Source organism: Clupea harengus, chromosome 15 (genome assembly GCF_900700415.2).
Source record: "Clupea harengus chromosome 15, Ch_v2.0.2, whole genome shotgun sequence".
Taxonomy (NCBI): Eukaryota; Metazoa; Chordata; class Actinopteri; order Clupeiformes; family Clupeidae; genus Clupea; species Clupea harengus.
Genome location: NC_045166.1, coordinates 22586764 through 22604533, shown reverse-complemented (window position 1 = coordinate 22604533; position 17770 = coordinate 22586764). Strand labels below are relative to the sequence as shown.

The window sequence follows — 17770 nt, the reverse complement described above, 5'->3', positions numbered from 1 at the left end:
ATGTACTCCATCAGTCAGCAGTCACAGTGAAAGAAAGGAGCAGATTAAATGGTAATTAGAAAGAAAGAGAGCGAGTGCACACACGAGAGAGAGAGAAAGAGAGAGAGAAACAGAGGGGAAGACATTTCTGGTAGCAGGATTGCAGAACAGGAGGTGATGGCAGGCACAGAGTGTGTGTCGTCACGGCAGGCAGTCATCTGATGAACTCGCACACACATACCCACACACACTCACACGCACACTCACACTCACACACACACACACAGGAGAGAGGGGGAAAAATTAGTTTCAGTTCGGTAATTACTTCACTACTGATTCTAGCTCGTCTAGCTAGCTTCGAGCAACTCCGAAGTGCACACACATACCCACACACACTCACATACCCACGCACACTCACACGCACACTCACACTCACACACAGGAGATAGGGGGAAAAATTTGTTTCAGTTCGGTAATTACTTCACTACTGATTCTAGCTCGTCTAGCTAGCTTCGAGCAACTCCGAAGTGCGCACGCACGCACGCACGCACACACACACACACACACACACACACTTTCACTCACTCACTCATTTAGAGTGCTGCCAGGTGTATAGGGAATGGTGCTTGTGGTGAAGGTTCCCAAATTACTTTCCGTTACCGTTTCTTGTTCTCTCTCTCTCTGCCTGTGTGGGTGTCTGCAGAGACCTCCTTCAAAGAAAAGGAGGCCTTAGAAAGTGAGATCTTTTTTAGAAGAGGAGCGAGAGCTCTCCCCTGTGTCCTCTCTCTCCCCCACACTCTGTCTCCATCTTTATGGCTTCATCTCTGTTCCTTCTCTACCACCCCAAAGCAGGATCTATCCTAAGGCTGAATGGAGAGGGCAGCTCTCTAAAAGAATCGAAGTGAGACCCCTTTGCAGGGCTCCAGACTAACTTTTCCACTCTTTCTCAGTTGGTCGCACCAGCACATGATTTGGTTGCACCCTTTTTTTCTTGGTACGGCACAGGGGTGTTGGCTGGGCTGTGAACCATCAGGGGCTAAGCCCAGGTTCTTCTCCATCAAAACAAGTTTGAAGAATGCGGACTGTTTCCACGCATCTTTTCTTGCATGCAAAGGCTGCATAGTGCAATTTTTGTTTTGTGGAAAATTGGAGAAGAATCTTTTATTTAATTTGGATTTGGCAGTTGAAGGAATTTAATGTCTTACTAACTATTAAATATTGACTCCCACATCACTGGCACCTGACACTGACCTACAGTCATGTGTGCTTGACGCATCTAAATCATTTAGATTCAATGTTCATTTCCCAGTTTAATCTGACTGACCCAGTGAAGAAGAAAAAGTACTACTAGCCTTCTACTTTCACCCGCAATGGTTAACCAAGTGCGGCACCAAAACCGCCTAGTGTTCACCATGCACAGAGACCAATGCGACCACGTGAAATTTTTACTCACACACTCTCAAAAAATGGTCGCACATGCATCCATTTTGGTCGCAGAGAGATCCATCTTTCCTCCTCCCTTTCGCTGCCTTTTTGTCTTTTTTCTATGCTCTTCTATCTGCTCATTTGTAAAGCAGTTTGAATTACCAATATGAATTGTGCTATATAATTAAACTTGCCTTGCCTTGCCTTGCCCTGCTCTGTCTCTTTTATACTCCCGCCTCTGCCATTGTTGGGCTGGTGGTTTCTCCTCGCCTCAGGTTACCGTGGTGATGGGGTCAATTCAGGCCTGTCATCGCACCCCTGGAGGAGCGACACTTGTCGCCACGGTAATCTGAACCCTCTCGGAACGCCTCGGTCCCATGTCGTAGGGTCTTCCGGAAATGGCATTGTTAGAACGCCGTGCAGACAGACAGGAGTTTTGGTTCTGGCGCGGATCAGTAGAGGGATTAAAATTCCTTTCCCGGAACCGGCACAATACACATCCGATTCCCACAGCTAACAGTTTATGGAGATACTCAAGAGCTTTGATCAAGTACTTACAGTCCACTTAATTAATGTGGTGATTTTCAAAGACACTGAATGGTTCTATCTATGCAACAGAAAACCATTGCAGGACAGCCTGACTGCAGAGTCAGGGGGGGGGGGGATACAGCAGTTCATTCATGAGCTGGTTGGAGATGTTCGTGGTTGGAGGGGGCAGCAGACCTCTGTTTGGCGTCAACCACCTGCAACAGTGCCCATGTCGCTACCAAAGCCATGGGCCATGACAAATAAGGGATCTGTCTGAGCTGTCAAGAGCTTGTTCTTGTTAATGAGGCCAAGAGTGCGGCCACCCTCATGCTTTGTTCTGTTTCATTGAATCACCTGGGATTTGACAGGGAGCTGGACCTCAAGGATGTCAAGACTAGTTTCACACACACACACACACACACACGCACTTGTGATTTCAGTATGTCATACATTAAGGCAGGGTAGCTAAAGTCCACCAAGTTGTTATTGTTCCAAAAAAGTCAACTTTTAAAGGCATCTTGAACTTCAGCTCTGTATGGTGTTGAGGCCTGATCTGTTGCTCCGACAGCAAGAGCTAAAAGCTCTGCTCTGAATGAGCGTGTCTGTCATGGGGCCTTTGTCAGTGGAAAGGTCTGCTGATGGGGGTGCTGAGTCCTGAGACACAGGTGACCTTGTTCCACAGAAAGGGCTGCCAGCTGGGTTTTGTGCAACAAACAAACGTTGGAGACGCTGAATGCAAATCATTACTCAGGCCTTGTGTCCCCCCCGCTTACATTCTCTCGCTCTCTCTTTTTCCTCCATCACTCTGTCTCTTTCTTTTTCTCTTTCTGGCTTTTCAGCAGGTCCCATTCTTTCTTCACTCTCTTCCTCCTCACTCACTCTCTTTTTCAATCTCTCTCTCTCTCTCTCCCCCCCCCCCCCCTGGTTATTGTCTCCATCCAGGAGCCCCATTAGACCTAAAGGTAGAACAGAACTCTCGCCGGGAGGGAGAGCGAGGCTGTCTGGCTTTAGTCAGTTTTCTCTTTCACCCTCTTTCTTTTTCTCTCTCTTTTTCTTGCTCTCCTTTGCTCCATCTCTCTGTGGCTTTCCTTTCACTCTCCCTGCCTCCTCAAAGCTGTTAGTTAGCCAGCACTGTGGGGGTCTTTGCATGGCTGCGTCTGGGGCTTGTTTTGTCTGCGTGAGTCTGTGTGCATGTGTGTTTGCTTCTGTACTTGTACGGGAGGGAATGTATGTGTTTGTGTATGTGGGTCTGTACTGTTTGTTTAAAAGGTGAGTGTGAGTGTCTGTGGATTGGGAATATATGTGCATGTGACTAACACATCTGTCTGTCTGTGTGTTTGTGGCCAAGAGTGTGTATATCTGTGTGTTTGTGGCCAAGAGTGTGTGTGTATGTCTGTCTGTGTGGTTCTGTTCATGTTTATTAGGTGGCATGTACTGATAGGTGAAAATTCACCCTAGTTACCTCAGGACTCCGTAGCTGCATATAAGTATATTTATTAGACAAACAACAATTGCAATCGGGCTCACTCCCAGCACAAGGCTGAAAGTGAAGCAATCATAAACACATCGCACAAGGTTTATATAGACAGAAGTTGAGCGTTCAGCAGGGATAACCACGTGGTGGATTTCTGACGTCCGAGGCAAGGATGGAAGTTTTGCAAGGTCGGCAGAAGCACAGTTCGACCCTTCTTATCACCTCTGGTCTAAACATGCTCTTGTACATATGCAGACTAAGTGGCACCTAATAATCTAAGTTACACACGCACACAGAAAAGCCATGTTCCTGCTTTCTTAAGTACATGATTCATATAAGGTAATTAATAATATAAGGCACTTGATTAATATATTCTTAAGTCATTAACAGTGTTTGGAAATTATCTCCATGTACCTATGTGTGTTTCGCCACTGGTTATGAGTTTGTATGCACCCACGTTCGTGTGTGTGTGTGTGTCTGTGTCTGTGTGAGCACGCACTTGCTCTCACACAGTGTGTGCGATTAGTCTGTGCCTGGCTGAGCTCCAGGTTGCTGTAGTGTAGAGACAGAGTTGGCTGCTGGCTAATGTAATTTGAGTGGAGCCGACCATCCGGCAGACAGGAGAAGCCCTAGCGCACAGAGCCACTAATGATTCCACACAAACACACGGACCACTCCAGGGGGGAGAGGGAGACTGGGGGGGGGGAGAAAGAGAAGAGCGAATGAAGAAGATGATGGAGGGGGCGTAATAGAGGTTGGGAGAGGGTGGTGATGAAGAGGGCGGAGATGAAGAGGCGAAGAAGAACGGTTGGGATAGAGAGAGTGGTAGAAAGAGAAGAGGAGGGGATAGAGATGGAGATGGATAAAGAAGGGAGAGAGATTGAAAGGGGAAGAGAATAAAAAGAGTAGGGGAGAGAGTTAGAGAGGAGGATAAAGATGGAGAGGAGGGAGTGAAGAAGAGGGGGGAATAAACCGAGGTAGACAGAGAAGTGGAGAGAGGGAGAGAGAGGAAGAGCCGGAGGGAGAGGAAGCGCTGTACACAGAGCTGCATTACAAAGAGCCAGACACAGCTGAGAGCTAATGTTTTGACTTTGCCACTGCTCTTTCTTTCCCTCTCTCATTCTCTCTCTCTCTCTCTCTCTCCCCCCCTCTCTCTCTCCCTCCCTCTCACTCCACTCTCACTCCTAGTTTCTCTATGCTTTCACTAAGTATGTTGCTCAGACAGGCATCGTCCTGCGCTGTTTGTATAAAACTAATCAGGTGAAGCATAGAGAATGATCCATCCCAGCCCTCTGCATCTGTTTGTGTCCCTCTATTCATCCTGCTTTATTCCTCCACTTTTTTTTGCGTCCACTCTGTCTGTGTGTTTCTTTGCACACACACGCACGCACGCGCACACACACACACACACACACACACACACACACACACACACACGGACAGGCTTTTAATACAGCCTGTTCAAGAATATTGTGCCTTCATTCCGCCTTGCCGTTCTGTATAAAAGGTACAAACCTGGAATGAGGGTAGGGCCAATGATTTTCCGCGATAACGGAAAACGGACGGAATTCGCGGAATGAACACTTTGAAACGGAATTGCACCTTTGAAACGGAAACATCATTTTGTTCATACAAATCACCCAAATTCCCCTGTATTTTGGGCTGCAAGGCTATATTTCTTTCAAATAAACACAACAACGATTGCAACGATGAACAAACATTAATTAAAGAACAAAACCACTGAGAAAATGTCACGTCTGCCCTGAACTCTGCTCCGGCCACGCCCCCTTTTCAACCGTTGACCCACACACCTCCGCTAAAGTCACATTCAGTCACATTCACGCGCTCGTCTTCCCAATCGCATTTAAAACAAAAAATGTTTAGTCTTCTGTTCTGTTGATGGCTGGCAAACAACAATCTAACAAGGGCACATATTATTCACTCATTTTAAGCCATCAATCTACCTCAGGGTGAACAAAATGAGCTGAAACGGAAAAAAAAAACGGAATTCACCAAATGTGAAACGGAAAATGCTTTTTTTTTTAAACGGAAAATCATTGGCCCTATGAGGGGTCACTGTTGTTCCGCCTCGGAGCTGGCAGCAGAGGTAGTCACAGGGACGAATCGACGTCTGTGTAAAAGGGAGAGCCGGCATGGCAGAACATGGCTGTGACGTGTGGAGCACTGACTTCAAGGGCCGTTAGAATGCAATTTTCAGAGTTGGAAATATCCGAGTAGTCTCGAACGCGCCATTGTAGGTCAGGCCGCTATGTTAAACGCCTCTGGTTCCAGAACGCGGGCATGCTATATAAAAAACACACACACACACACAAACACACACACACACACACACTTCCTCTGTCTGGTTTTATGTAAACAAAGTGGAGGCGGACTAATGATGGGCCTTCTTAATGGTAATCTAGCGGGATCCCTGTTTAAAAAGGGCTATCCACACACCACACACAATGCATGTGTAGGGTGCGGTATTCTTTCACATAGATAGTCTAGATATGTTGTTATAGTTGTATTTGTGTGTGTTTAGTCCAGAAATTTCTCCCTCTTCTTCTATTCTGCTTTACCTTTTTGTTTTTCTCACAAACACATTGTAACTGCACATTTTGTCATCGCAGTAAAGCACAGCTGAATTTGAGAGAAAGAAAGATATAAGAATTATCAATAGAGGACCACAAGGAAAGCCTGTGATTTAGTGAACACTTATTTTTTAAATTCCAATTATACAGTGGATTGATGTTCATTTTCTGGTCAATGCTCAATTTAGCGAGACTGCTTGAAAGCTAAGTCCAAAGCCCGTGAAACCTTCTGAAAGAGGGAAAAAGAAAGTAGGCTAATGAACCGAGCGAATGATCTCTGGCTTAGTTTTGGCTCTCCTCCCCTGCCTTGCTCAGAGGTCTGCTTCTTAATAGACTTTGAAACACCTCATTAATCCAAATTATTATTATTATTATTATCATTATTAATTTGCAGCCACATTGAAAGAAAACAACCCCACCATCCAAACACAACTAAAGAAGCCTTTTATCTATCCTTAAACCTTCAGGGGGGTTGAGAACCTAGTCTGTGTCTGTGTGTCTCTCTCTGTGTGTCTCTCTCTGTGTGTGTGTGTGTGTGTGTGTGTGTGTGTGTTTGAAAGGGAAACGGGCGTAAGCACAGCCAGTCTCTCCCACACGATGCCGTGTATCTAATCCTCCAGTAAACAGAGTTCGCTGCAGGCCATCAGTGACCGCTGGCCTCGGCTGAGAAAAGCAAAAGGCCACTGCGGACTCACTGCATGCAGGGCTTTGGAAATGCTCTTGTTTCAGTTTGTCGTGTTTGCTCTGTTCTGTTTTGTGCCATACCACATAGGTTACGCAATTTCTATATGCCAGCACTCCTGTATTTGCTAGTGCTTTAGTGAGTGTGTGAGTGTGTGTGTGAGTATTTGTTTGTTTGTTTGGACTGAGACTGGGATGTGAGACCCAGAGCTTGCATCTCATCAGTTTGGACATGAGCCAGATTGATTGGCTCTTTGCTGTGCCTCTTGCTTCGTCTTTGTGTTGTTTTCTTTCTTCTTTGTTTTTATTCCTTGTGTGTGTGTGGACGTCTGGAATCCCTCCCTGGCAGAGGGGAAGGGAGAGGCTTTATCTTGTAATCTCCATTTAAGGGCTTCTCCACCATGACTCTATTGATTTATTTTTCCCCCCTTTAAAGCAGGATTAGAGGAACCAGAATACATGCCAACAGAAGTTGTAGATTGGCAGGCGAGCTGACGTGTGTGTGTGTGTGTGTGTGTGTGTGTGTGTGTGTGTGTGTGTGTGTGTGTGTGTGTGTGTGTGTGTGTGTGTGTGTGTGTGTGGTGTGTGTGTGAATAATAGAGAGACGGGCTACTGATGATTTGAGTGGTGTTCAATGCCACTTTCTCTTTTTTTCAATGTCATATGGTTGACAGAAAAACATATGGAGGACTGACCGTAGCAAACGTTACAAACGTTGTTTGTCTGGCATTAGTTTTAGTCTCTGAAATACATGGAATAAAAACCCCTATAACCCTCTTGGACTTGAGTCAGTTTGGCTGGGGGAAAAGACAAGCGATCTAGGTTGTCAGAAACACTCAAGTTGATTGTCATTGTTCCTCTACCTGCACACTATACTCAATGCAAAACATTTTTCCACAATGGAATGTGCTCCCTTGAACAACTCGCAATACTGGGGTTGTGCACCTAAATTAGCAGAAACAAATAGAGCTTCAGTCACTGTGTGTTTCGGTGATTGATGGAGCTGTCCAATGAGCTTATACCAGGACCCCAAATGAGAGAGTCGTTCTGGCAAATTATGTAATTGACTTCGCATGCAGAGAGCTTAATCTGATTAGCTGTAATTGTTCCTGCAACTGTTGCTTTTTTGCCAGCGCAATCGCGTTGGGAGGCGATGGAGAAACAGAACCGTGTGTGAAAAAGCCGTGCTGAATGACCCTAACCTCTCTTGGCCTTGTCTCTCCCTCCCCCTCCCCCAACAGATGATGACGTTCGCCTGGGACAATTACAAGCGCTACGCCTGGGGCTCCAACGAGCTCCGGCCCGTCTCCAAGCAAGGACACTCCAGCAATTTGTTTGGTGAGTGGTTGTTTCCAACACACACACACACACACACACACACACACACACACACACACACACACACACACACACACACACACAGTAAATATGTACGGCCAAATTGAGGGTTTCTAGTAACTGTATGTGTCTGTGTGTGTGTGTGTGTGTGTGTGTGTGTGTGTGTGTGTGTGTACCTATTTCTACAGCTGCAAAACTTTATTACACACTCACAAACTTGAATTTGTGAGAATGTATTTATTTATTTATTTTTTACAGGTTTACGCATTCAGATACTTTCATGCATTTTTTTTTTTATTCTCACGAAAGCTGTATACAGCTGCAGGCTGAAATTATTTGTGAACATCATTTCACAAGGTCAGAACGTTATCGACTGTAATTTGATCCCATACTTTCTTAACTGTGTGTCTCTCTCTCTCTCTCTCTCTCTCTCTCTCCATCCCTCTATCCCACTCTCTAGTCTTTCTCTTTCTCTCCCCCTACATCCCTCTGTCTCTGTAATAAAACTTGCAGCCGTCTCCCTCTCCATGGCTCCTCTCTTCTCTGTGAGCTCCTCTGTGGGGATTGATGCCCCAGCTTTGATGAAGTGTCTTAATTCAGCAGAGAGGAGGCTGTAATAAACACACAATCATGTCCCCTTCTGTCACACACACTCTCTTATGGCACTCTTAGTTAGGAACGTCTTGTACCCTGAACTCAGAGTGTGTGTGTGTGTGTATATCTGTGCTCTAAGGTCTTACCTGTCGGCATATGATATCTTCTCATCTTGATGCCTAATCACATTGGGCCATATTTTCCCAGGCCGTTAAATAACAAAATGAGCTACGCATTTTTCACCTACGCATGTTCTCCCCTTGACTTAAGTCTGTGATTTGCTCGCCATGAAAGCAGTAATGCGCTTTTGGCGGAGCAACCCCAACGAAACATGAAGCATGTTGATGTAGCCTACCTTCTCCTCAAATGGTGAGGTTCTTAAATCACGAATCTCAACAAATTTGTGTCGCAAATGTGCAATTTGGCTAATTTACTTCTTTGTTAGGTTTATGTGACAGACAGAAACAAATGTTTTCATTTAAGGTTATTCGTAATACAATTCTCCCCTTCACAATGCTAATGCGAAAATCCACGTTCCATATTTTTCAGACAGGCAAAATAACCGCGGTTCTGACTCAATTTACTTCTATTTTAAATAAATCACACCTCTTTCATGAGCTTGTCTTCATTCTGAGGTTAAGCGCTGCGGGTGTGATCGGAGTGTGTAGAGCAGGATACATGTGACTGAAATGTGCGTTGCTGGAAATGTGCTTCACAGGCCTCTTGGCTTCGGATGAGCTCTTTTGGGGGGGCCTTGTAGAACAGTTCATTCCTGAGGAGTAAGACAGGCTTTTTTTTCCTTTGAAGTTATGTGGGGTACCTGTGTGTGTGTGTGTGTGTGTGTGTGTGTGTGTGTGTGTGGGTACCTGTGTGTGTGTGTGTGTGTTTGTGTGTTTGTGCATGTGTGTGCACATTATTCATTTATCAGCAGGGCTTGCTAATGGGACTCTGATTTTGCATAATACATGCTAACATCTGCTCTGGTCTGTGTTTCCCTGCTGCAAGTGTTTGTGACTGTGTGTGTCTGTGTGTTCTGGATGCACCTGTTTGCCAGGGGAATAAAAACCACACAACAGGGGGCCAGCTTTGAGTGTGTTTTTTAATACCCCTCTATCAGGTTAAACACACCACGCCAGATGCCCACTCCACCTGGAGCCACATCCCGAGGTGCACCACCTATCCCATCCTATCCTACCACCCCTCCTGTCCCTTCGTCCCCCCACACCATTTAACATGGCAAGGCTGGGTGGCTGGCTAACCTGACCTGGCACACTGCACGGAACAGCATGTTGGTTCTGCTTAAAGCAAGAGGCATGCACTCTGTGCAGAGGGGTGCTGATTATTTAGTAGAGTAAAACACACACACACACACACACACACACACACACACACACACACACACACACACACACACAAAACCTACTTTGCAAAGTAACCTCTGGCAGTGTTGTAGGGCAACACCGTTTCCCTGTGTCCCTGCTGTGGGGAAGTGACGAGACTCCTGAGTGTGTCTCCCTTAAGTCAAAGAGAAGGAGGACCAAGGACAAGAGGGTCTCTTACTCTTCTTACTTTTATTTTTTTGCCATCTCTCCAGTGTCCCCTTATACACACACACTCACACAAACTGAAATGGAAATACAGTAGCATTAGAGTAAATACATGTATAAAATGACCCAAAATGGAAATATTGTAATCACTGCAATCTATTCTGTAAACCTCTCTCTCTAAATAGGCTAAGGCCTATTTATTGTCTTGTGTGGATTGAAAGACATCCCAGTTGTAGGCACCCAGTTTGAAATGAGGTCTCTCAGATTGGCTAAATGAAAACATGAATTGAGTCTTATAAATTGTTATTCTTTTGAGCTTTCTTACAGTAGCCGTAACTGGCCTAAATCAAACGCTGCCAACAAGACAGAACATTGATAACAGTAAAAGGATTTCCGTGCAAACCTTGTGCACAAGAAGAAAGCTTCTATTCTTATCAGACCATTTTTGTTTATCCTATTTATTATTATTCTTTTTTTTTTTTTTTTTAGTCAGGCCATGTTCCATTTAATGGTTGTGTCTAATCGGAGTCATTCAAGTCTGTAGGCAACAATACAATGTCCCACTGGAAGACTTAGTCCTGGTAACAGCAGTAGACTAACAGTAATCAGATGGTTCTTCATTGTGTGTTTTTTTTGTGTTTCGAAGTTCCTTTCCAACTCCAGCCTGGCAGGGCCGAATGAGCTCCAGGCTGTAACGGAGTGGAGCTGGACTGGGCCTGACGGCAGCCATCCCATCTTATTTAGGGAGGGAGGATTGGTAAAGATTCTCTACTACAGTGTTGTGCAACTCTTTGTAGCTCCACACAAAACATCTTTCCAGTCCACAAAGAATGAGAAGAGAGGACCCAACAGACTTTAAACTAGAAGCTGCTGAAATGAAAAAGACTTTCTTGACCCTAAAAAGACCCTAACTCTGGTTCACACCACTATTTGAGTAGTTACCTTAAATAACTAAACACCGTACCTTAAGGATGCAATAACTTTGTTTGAGCATCTCTTTTAGTTGGTTCCAGTTTGTCAGCTAATGTGGTTTGCTGCTCTGATGCACTTAAATTCCATACCCCTTGGCATCCTCTTTTTTTTTTCTGGAACTGTCTAAAGTCAGACTCTTTTGCTTTTTACCAGACAGGAATGACAAGTTTCTTTTTTTGTAACACTCTGGACAAAAAGGGGCTAGAGTTTTCATATATGAGAGTCACGGATTCTTCCAGAGTGATGTCAGTTCAGGTTGATGGAGCCCGTTCACCCCTAGTCTCTGTGGATGCTGTTATTTGAAGACTGTCTGTCTGTGTGTGTGTGTGTGTATGTGTGTATATATATATATGTGTGTGTGTGTGTGTGTGTGTGTGTGTGTGTGTGAGCTGGAGGTAATGGACCTTTGGGGACCAGGTCCTTCAGCTGCTTGGGCTAATGAAGCTGTAGAGGCTGCTGCTTTGTTTGGCCCCACCAGCCTCCCAGGACGTGCCTACCGTGCCTCTCTCTGTCTCAGAAGTTGTGTGTGTGTGAGTATGAGTGTGTAGACCGAGAGAGAGAGAGAGAGAGAGGAGAGTCACACATTCTTCGTGAGTGATGTTAGTTCAGGTTGATGGAGCTGCTCAGTCTCTTCTGATGCTGTTATCTCTATCCAGACAGAGAGTTTTTGTATTTTTTTTTTATAGAGTGCTGTGTGTGTTCGGGTTGCAGAAGTTTCTCTTTTATGTATCTCTCCCACTGTTGCTGTCTATGTATTCTTTTCGATAGTTAGTCAGTCTCTCTGACTCTTCCTCCCACTCCTCTGCCCTTGCGTCTCACTCGTTTTTCATTTTTTTAATTCATCAAGTTTTTGAAGGGGATAGAAGAAGAGGAAGAAGAGTTGGTGTGTGTGTGTGTGTGTGTGGGATATGACTGGTAAGGGGGTGGATCTGGGTGCAGAGTCCCAGCTGTAAGGAGGTCTGCACCACCTCCCTGATGCTGGTTGTGGAAGCCTGACCCCCCCCCTCCCCCATGTGTGAGTGTAATTATCCAGGCCAAATGATGAGAGGGTTGAGGCGTAGTTTGGGGCTTGCCAGATGCAGAGGCGGGCGTCCACAGGGGGTCCATTATCACGACTGTATGGAGTAGCTTCCAGCTCCTTTTCAGAGTAGTAGTCCAGAAGTTGTAGTTTCATGCTCAAATTGATTCAAGAAGAGGGTCCTCTTTTAAAGTCTAGTTTCCAGGATCCTGTGGATGTGCTTTATAGTTGGGCCTGGTTCTAATGAATGTTTTTTTTGTCAATGTCTGAATCGGAGCCAACTGCTTCTTTTTGCCTTTTGTCAGGTTTTGTTCTTGCGTCTGTTCGTTCACATCTTCTTGCTGCCAAGTAAGCCTCGTAACAGCTTTCGCTAGCAGCGAATTATCATCAAGTTGGACTCATTCGTATGCCTCCCATGTCCCCATGTCAGCAAACCAACACTAGTTGGCCAAAGTTCTCCTCAAGCTGTTCAACGCCTCTTTCTGGAACTCGTTTGACAATAAAGGACATGTTGTACCATAAAAATACACGCCCTGGAAAGAAACACGCAGGATCGAGTGTTGTTTAAGACTGCGGAAGTCTGACTCGTTAACCTGTTATCTCGTAACATTTAACCTACACAAACGTCCTTGCCGATTAGCATATCAGCCACCCTGCTGCACGACAAACCAAGAAGTTGACAAAATGGACACGATTGCTGACCTGCCTTATTACGCGCCGGAGGAAACCCGGCTTTGTATTAGCAAGTAATACCTTCAGCTCTGTCTCAAGTGTCCAATTGATTCTCACAGTGCTCCTCACACATTGATCCTCACCGTGGTCCTCACACATCGCACAGCCTTTCTTCAGATTAGTACCTGTAGGAAGGCCTCCAGGATACAATAGTTAATTATTGATTGCGTAAATGGAGGTGGTTCAAGAGGCAATGGTGAAACATGGCGCTTGACATTCAAGGATAAGCTCACAAGGCCAGAGTGATGGAGTGGAAGATAAAGAGGTGGCCATTGATGCACATGCTGACCGGCTATTCCTCTTACTGCAGTGCGATGTCCAGCAGTAATCACCACCCTAACCTGCTCTGGAAGTTTCCATTGGACTGCAGTGATGCAGAGTAGAGTCCAAAAACAAAGGAAATTCTGGTTCTACTTTTAAAGCATCTATCAGCATAAAGTTAAAAAAAAATCATGGTGTGTTTTTTTTTTTTTTTTTTTTTTTTCCCTTGTTGGCAAACATGGTTCTTTGAATTGTCCCGAGGGTTCTTTTGTTCTTTTACTTTGTGCTGCGCTCCTCCACCCTGGACTGGGGACTCTGGCTCTCTCTCTCTCCATGACCTGGCTGGCCCGAGTGTGTCCTTGGCCCCACACACACGCACACACACACACGCGCACACACACACGTTCCTTCTCATTCTCCTTCTTCCCCTCTACAGACACACACACACACACACGTTCCTTCTCATTCTGCTTCACCTCTACAGACACGCACACGCACCCACATGCTCCTTCTTCTCCTTCTCCTTCTTTACCTCTCTACACACACACACACACACACACACCATCTTCCTCTTTGTCTTACACCTCCAGACAGATATATCATCCATTTTATTGCAGGATATTGGATGCTCAGAGAGGGTGTATCATGTGGATAGTGATCTCTTGCTGACTCTTGGAACTTTTCGCACCATAGGCGCAGAAACTCATTCCTCTAGTCTCTCCAACAGGTTTTGCCCAGTGTTCAATATTACAGCAGGGCCTGTTGCAGCAGTGCTGTTGAGTGCTCAGTGTCAGTAGAGCGTCCCCTACAGGAATGAATGAATGAATGAATGAATAAATGAATGGATTGATTGACAGATTGATTGACTAATTGAATGATTGGTTGGTTTATTTGATTGTTTTTGGGGCCACATAGGCTCCCCTAGTGTGGTAAAACTTTGGGCAGCCTGGTCTTGTCAGCCTGGAACAGGAATGGTGGCCGATTATATTTCCCCTCCCCTCACCAGAAGACGACCACTTCTTAACCTTCTTCTCATTTTTTCATCTTGGTGTGAGGTAAATATATTTGCGGATGAAATTTGTTAGCGGTTTACGCCAATGTGCCTCAGCCTAAAATAAACATGAGGCACGGTGCCATCATTCTCTTGACATTGCCAGTCGCCTCACGCTGCCAAATCACCGTGAAGGTTACAGGGCATATTAATGCCAGTCCTCCATCTAGAAACGTCTTTTTGCTGATGGCGCCAGGCCTTGTGAGCTGAAATATCCTGCCATCTGTCTCACTGGCCTTGACTGGCCTGATGAGATGAGATGACATGAGAGCCACACCACTAAGGAAGCCTTCTATCCAGCTAGTCACTGCAAGGACCTTGTCGAGTGACAGAACCCCTCTCACCTGAGGTACTGCCCTGGATCATCTCCAACTGAAGGGTCGGCCACTCTCTCATCTGCTGTGGCCTTACTGTGGGAGTTGATTAATCAATAGTTGACGTCACCAGCAAGGACGCCATGATTTTTATTGACTCCACGGCTTTGCTGTCGGCTCTGTTGTGCCATCATTACACCCGCGGGGTCAGGCTCCCGGTTCCTCTGAAAAGGGAGACCATAAAAGAACCCTGTAAATGATTACCACTCGTTCTTGTTAAACTCGGCTATGAAGTAGTTACAGGGACCTTTTGCTGTTTAATACCCTGTTTTCTTGCACCAATGTTGTGGGCTCATGTGTTTTAGCCTCATCAAAGGTGTTAAGGCTGACAAAAGCATCTTGTGAAGGCATTGGTTGCCTTGGTTAGATAATTAGTTATTGATTTAAGGATTCTAAAAATCCAAAGTTTCGTCATTCACGATTTGCTGAACATTAACTTTTGGACTCAAGAATGATGTGTTTGCTTTTATTATGTGTGCCTATCTGGTGCCTCGTGGGACATGGGGGGTGTGTAGGCTAGCAAGTTCTGTGGTCCACACAAGTATTTATTTCTTCATACAGAAAGGAATTATTTCTATATCCCAAATGTATCGGAGACTCAGTCAGATTGTGATGAAAAACCAAGTCCAGGTTTTATTCTTTCAATGGTGCGCACCAGAGGAGGAACAGAGAATTAGATTTCACTGAGTGTGTTCACCTAAATCTCCTTCACTGTCTATCTTTTGGGAAAGCACAGAATATAAGCTGTGTGCATGCCAGGGGGGGTGGATCCCTAAATGCTAATTAGTATATGTCTCTAGTCAGGGGGGGAAGCTGTGAGGGCTTTCTCACACCTCATGTAGGCCCGGAACAGAATACACATGAGAAGTTTTTACAACTCACGAAATCCAAAGAACACTAAAATGACCACTAGGTCAGACATATTGAATTATTGACTATGGAATATATTTATTAAACTAACTATCAAATGTCGGTCCCTTCAATACAGAAGTACATATCACAAGTACACATCACAATAAGCCCTGTCCCATCTCTGGAATTTGTGTTGACTGTGTAATTGTTGACTCAGTCTTCCCTTGAGCTATTTTCTATATTGCTTTGTTTGCTGCTGTCGGTCCCCACGGTCTGAGTGGAATGGATTGAGCTGTCAATATGGCTCCAGCTGATGGGAAAATCCATCACTCGGAAGCAGGGGGATTTGAGGACACATTTGGTTGCCTCTTCATCTGGATCAGTGCTCCCTGTCACCCCCTTGCTTTCAATAGGGGCTCAGGGCTCCATCGGTGGGGTGATTTATGGTCCTTATCTATCTGGGACTCTTTGGCCAACACTTTGCCTATATCAGGCTGCGGTACATGGACCCTTCCCAGGTCGTGGTTGCCTCATAGGGCTTGGCCTTTGGTTGAGTGTTAAAGATGGCATACATTTGCATTTGTTTCTGTAACTATTTCAGACAGACCGCACTCCAGAGTAATGCTTATATAATCACCTTTTACACTTAATGAACTTTGAAGCATGTTAACCATAACAAGCTGCTTTGTTGGAGTCATGCGTAATAATTATTACTTTAGACAGTCGGTCTAGGTTTATAAGTTTATACGTTTCTTGCCTTTTTTGAAGCAGGCAACTTTGCCTCTGTTGTATGACATAACACTGTGTGGATAAGATAAAGTCACTTGTGGTCTTGTGGAAATGCTGTAATAAAATGCTGAAATGCTTTTTCCATCGTGGAGGTTGCATCTAGAAATGAATTGAAAAGTCAAGCAGAATCTTTCAACCTTTGTTAGTCTTCTATCATACCAAGCCATGGGAAGCACAAGTAATGTTGTTGTTATTTGTGTCTATTCACCACGCCACAGCAAAGGTCAAGTGGCAGCCGCACAACAAAGCGGCCAAGCAGAACATGGCTAACTCAAACTGCCGCTGTTAGCGGGAGGAAATGGAATCACATTCACATCAAGTCTGTGAATGCTCTCCATCCCTGCCAGCCTCTTCATCCAACAAGCCCTCTGAAAAGGACAGTGGGGGAAAAACTCAATCCATTTTCCCTAGCTCAAAGACAGTGAAAGAGTCCTACTTCATTCTGTCTCCTAGAAATCACTGTGATAATCAGTTACATAGTATTAAAAGGGTAAGGGGTTGTGGCTGAAAACACTAATTCCCAGAGGGCCAGGCTATTACCTTCTCCATAGGCTGTCTCTCTCCTGGGACGCTTGGCTAACAACAAGGGAGATGGATGACTTCTAGTATCACTTATACTTGTAGGAGGGTGTAAAAGGTTCTTGATGACTGATCCCTAACCATCAGCGATTCATGAATAGTTCCTGGTTCCTTTCAAAGACCCTTCTCTAGTTCTCCACAAGACCACCCCTGTGTTGGAACTGGTTGTGTCTACACTTGTGGCTGTGTAGTTTTGTTTATGCTGTGACTCTGGCCTGGCCTGTGAGACTGCTGTATTTCTGAATCAGAAACTCACCAATGTAGCACCTATACTTGGGTTGGGCATTTTGTTAGAGGCGTACCGGAAATCACCATCACCATATTCGCCAATTATTGAAGATTTTTCTCATGCTTAGTAACAAATGAGCCCTAAATGGCCTATTTTTAAAGAGAAGCAGACATTGTATTTTGGTACCTATAGTTGAAAAGTGTTTTCTATTTACTTTTATATATTTTATCATCATCATCATTATTTATTCAGGGAGAATTGACTGAGCACAGGGCTCTTTTGCAGCAATGCCCTGATTTGAGGGTACATAATACAGATTAACAATAGATAAACAAACCATAACAAAACAAAACAGACAAAATAAATAAACAAAACACATTATACAACTCAGAAATTAAGTATAAAAAAAAATAACATAAAGTAACATTTTTTTAAATTAAATCAGAGAATCATTTAAAACAACAGCACTGAGGCACATCTTTAGCATCTAAAAGCTCTTAAATTGGTTGACAGATATACCTGGTTAGTTTCAAGTCCTCTTGAACAGTGTTCCATTTATGGGAAGCAAAGAACTTAAGCTATTTTACCTATATTAGTTTTGGTAAGGGGGATTTCAAGGGAGATGAGGCTCTGTGACCGTGTGTTATGACAGATGGATTTTAATTTAAAAAGTGACATAAGATAATAAGGCAGTTTTCCCACTAAGGCTTTATAAACAAATAAAATACAATGTTTTGCCCTCCTGTCTGCTAGAGG

The 17770-nt window shown here is 44.6% G+C and overlaps 1 protein-coding gene across 1 annotated transcript in view; it reads left to right on the top strand.

Annotated features, from left to right (window-relative positions):
* LOC105902385 (mannosyl-oligosaccharide 1,2-alpha-mannosidase IA-like) overlaps positions 1-17770 on the top strand; it is a 42213-nt gene that overhangs the window by 20384 nt on the left and 4059 nt on the right. Inside the window, exon 2 of the mRNA XM_012829965.3 lies at positions 7920-8016. Coding sequence (XP_012685419.2) covers positions 7920-8016 — 97 coding nt within the window. The remainder of the gene's footprint in view (positions 1-7919; positions 8017-17770) is intronic.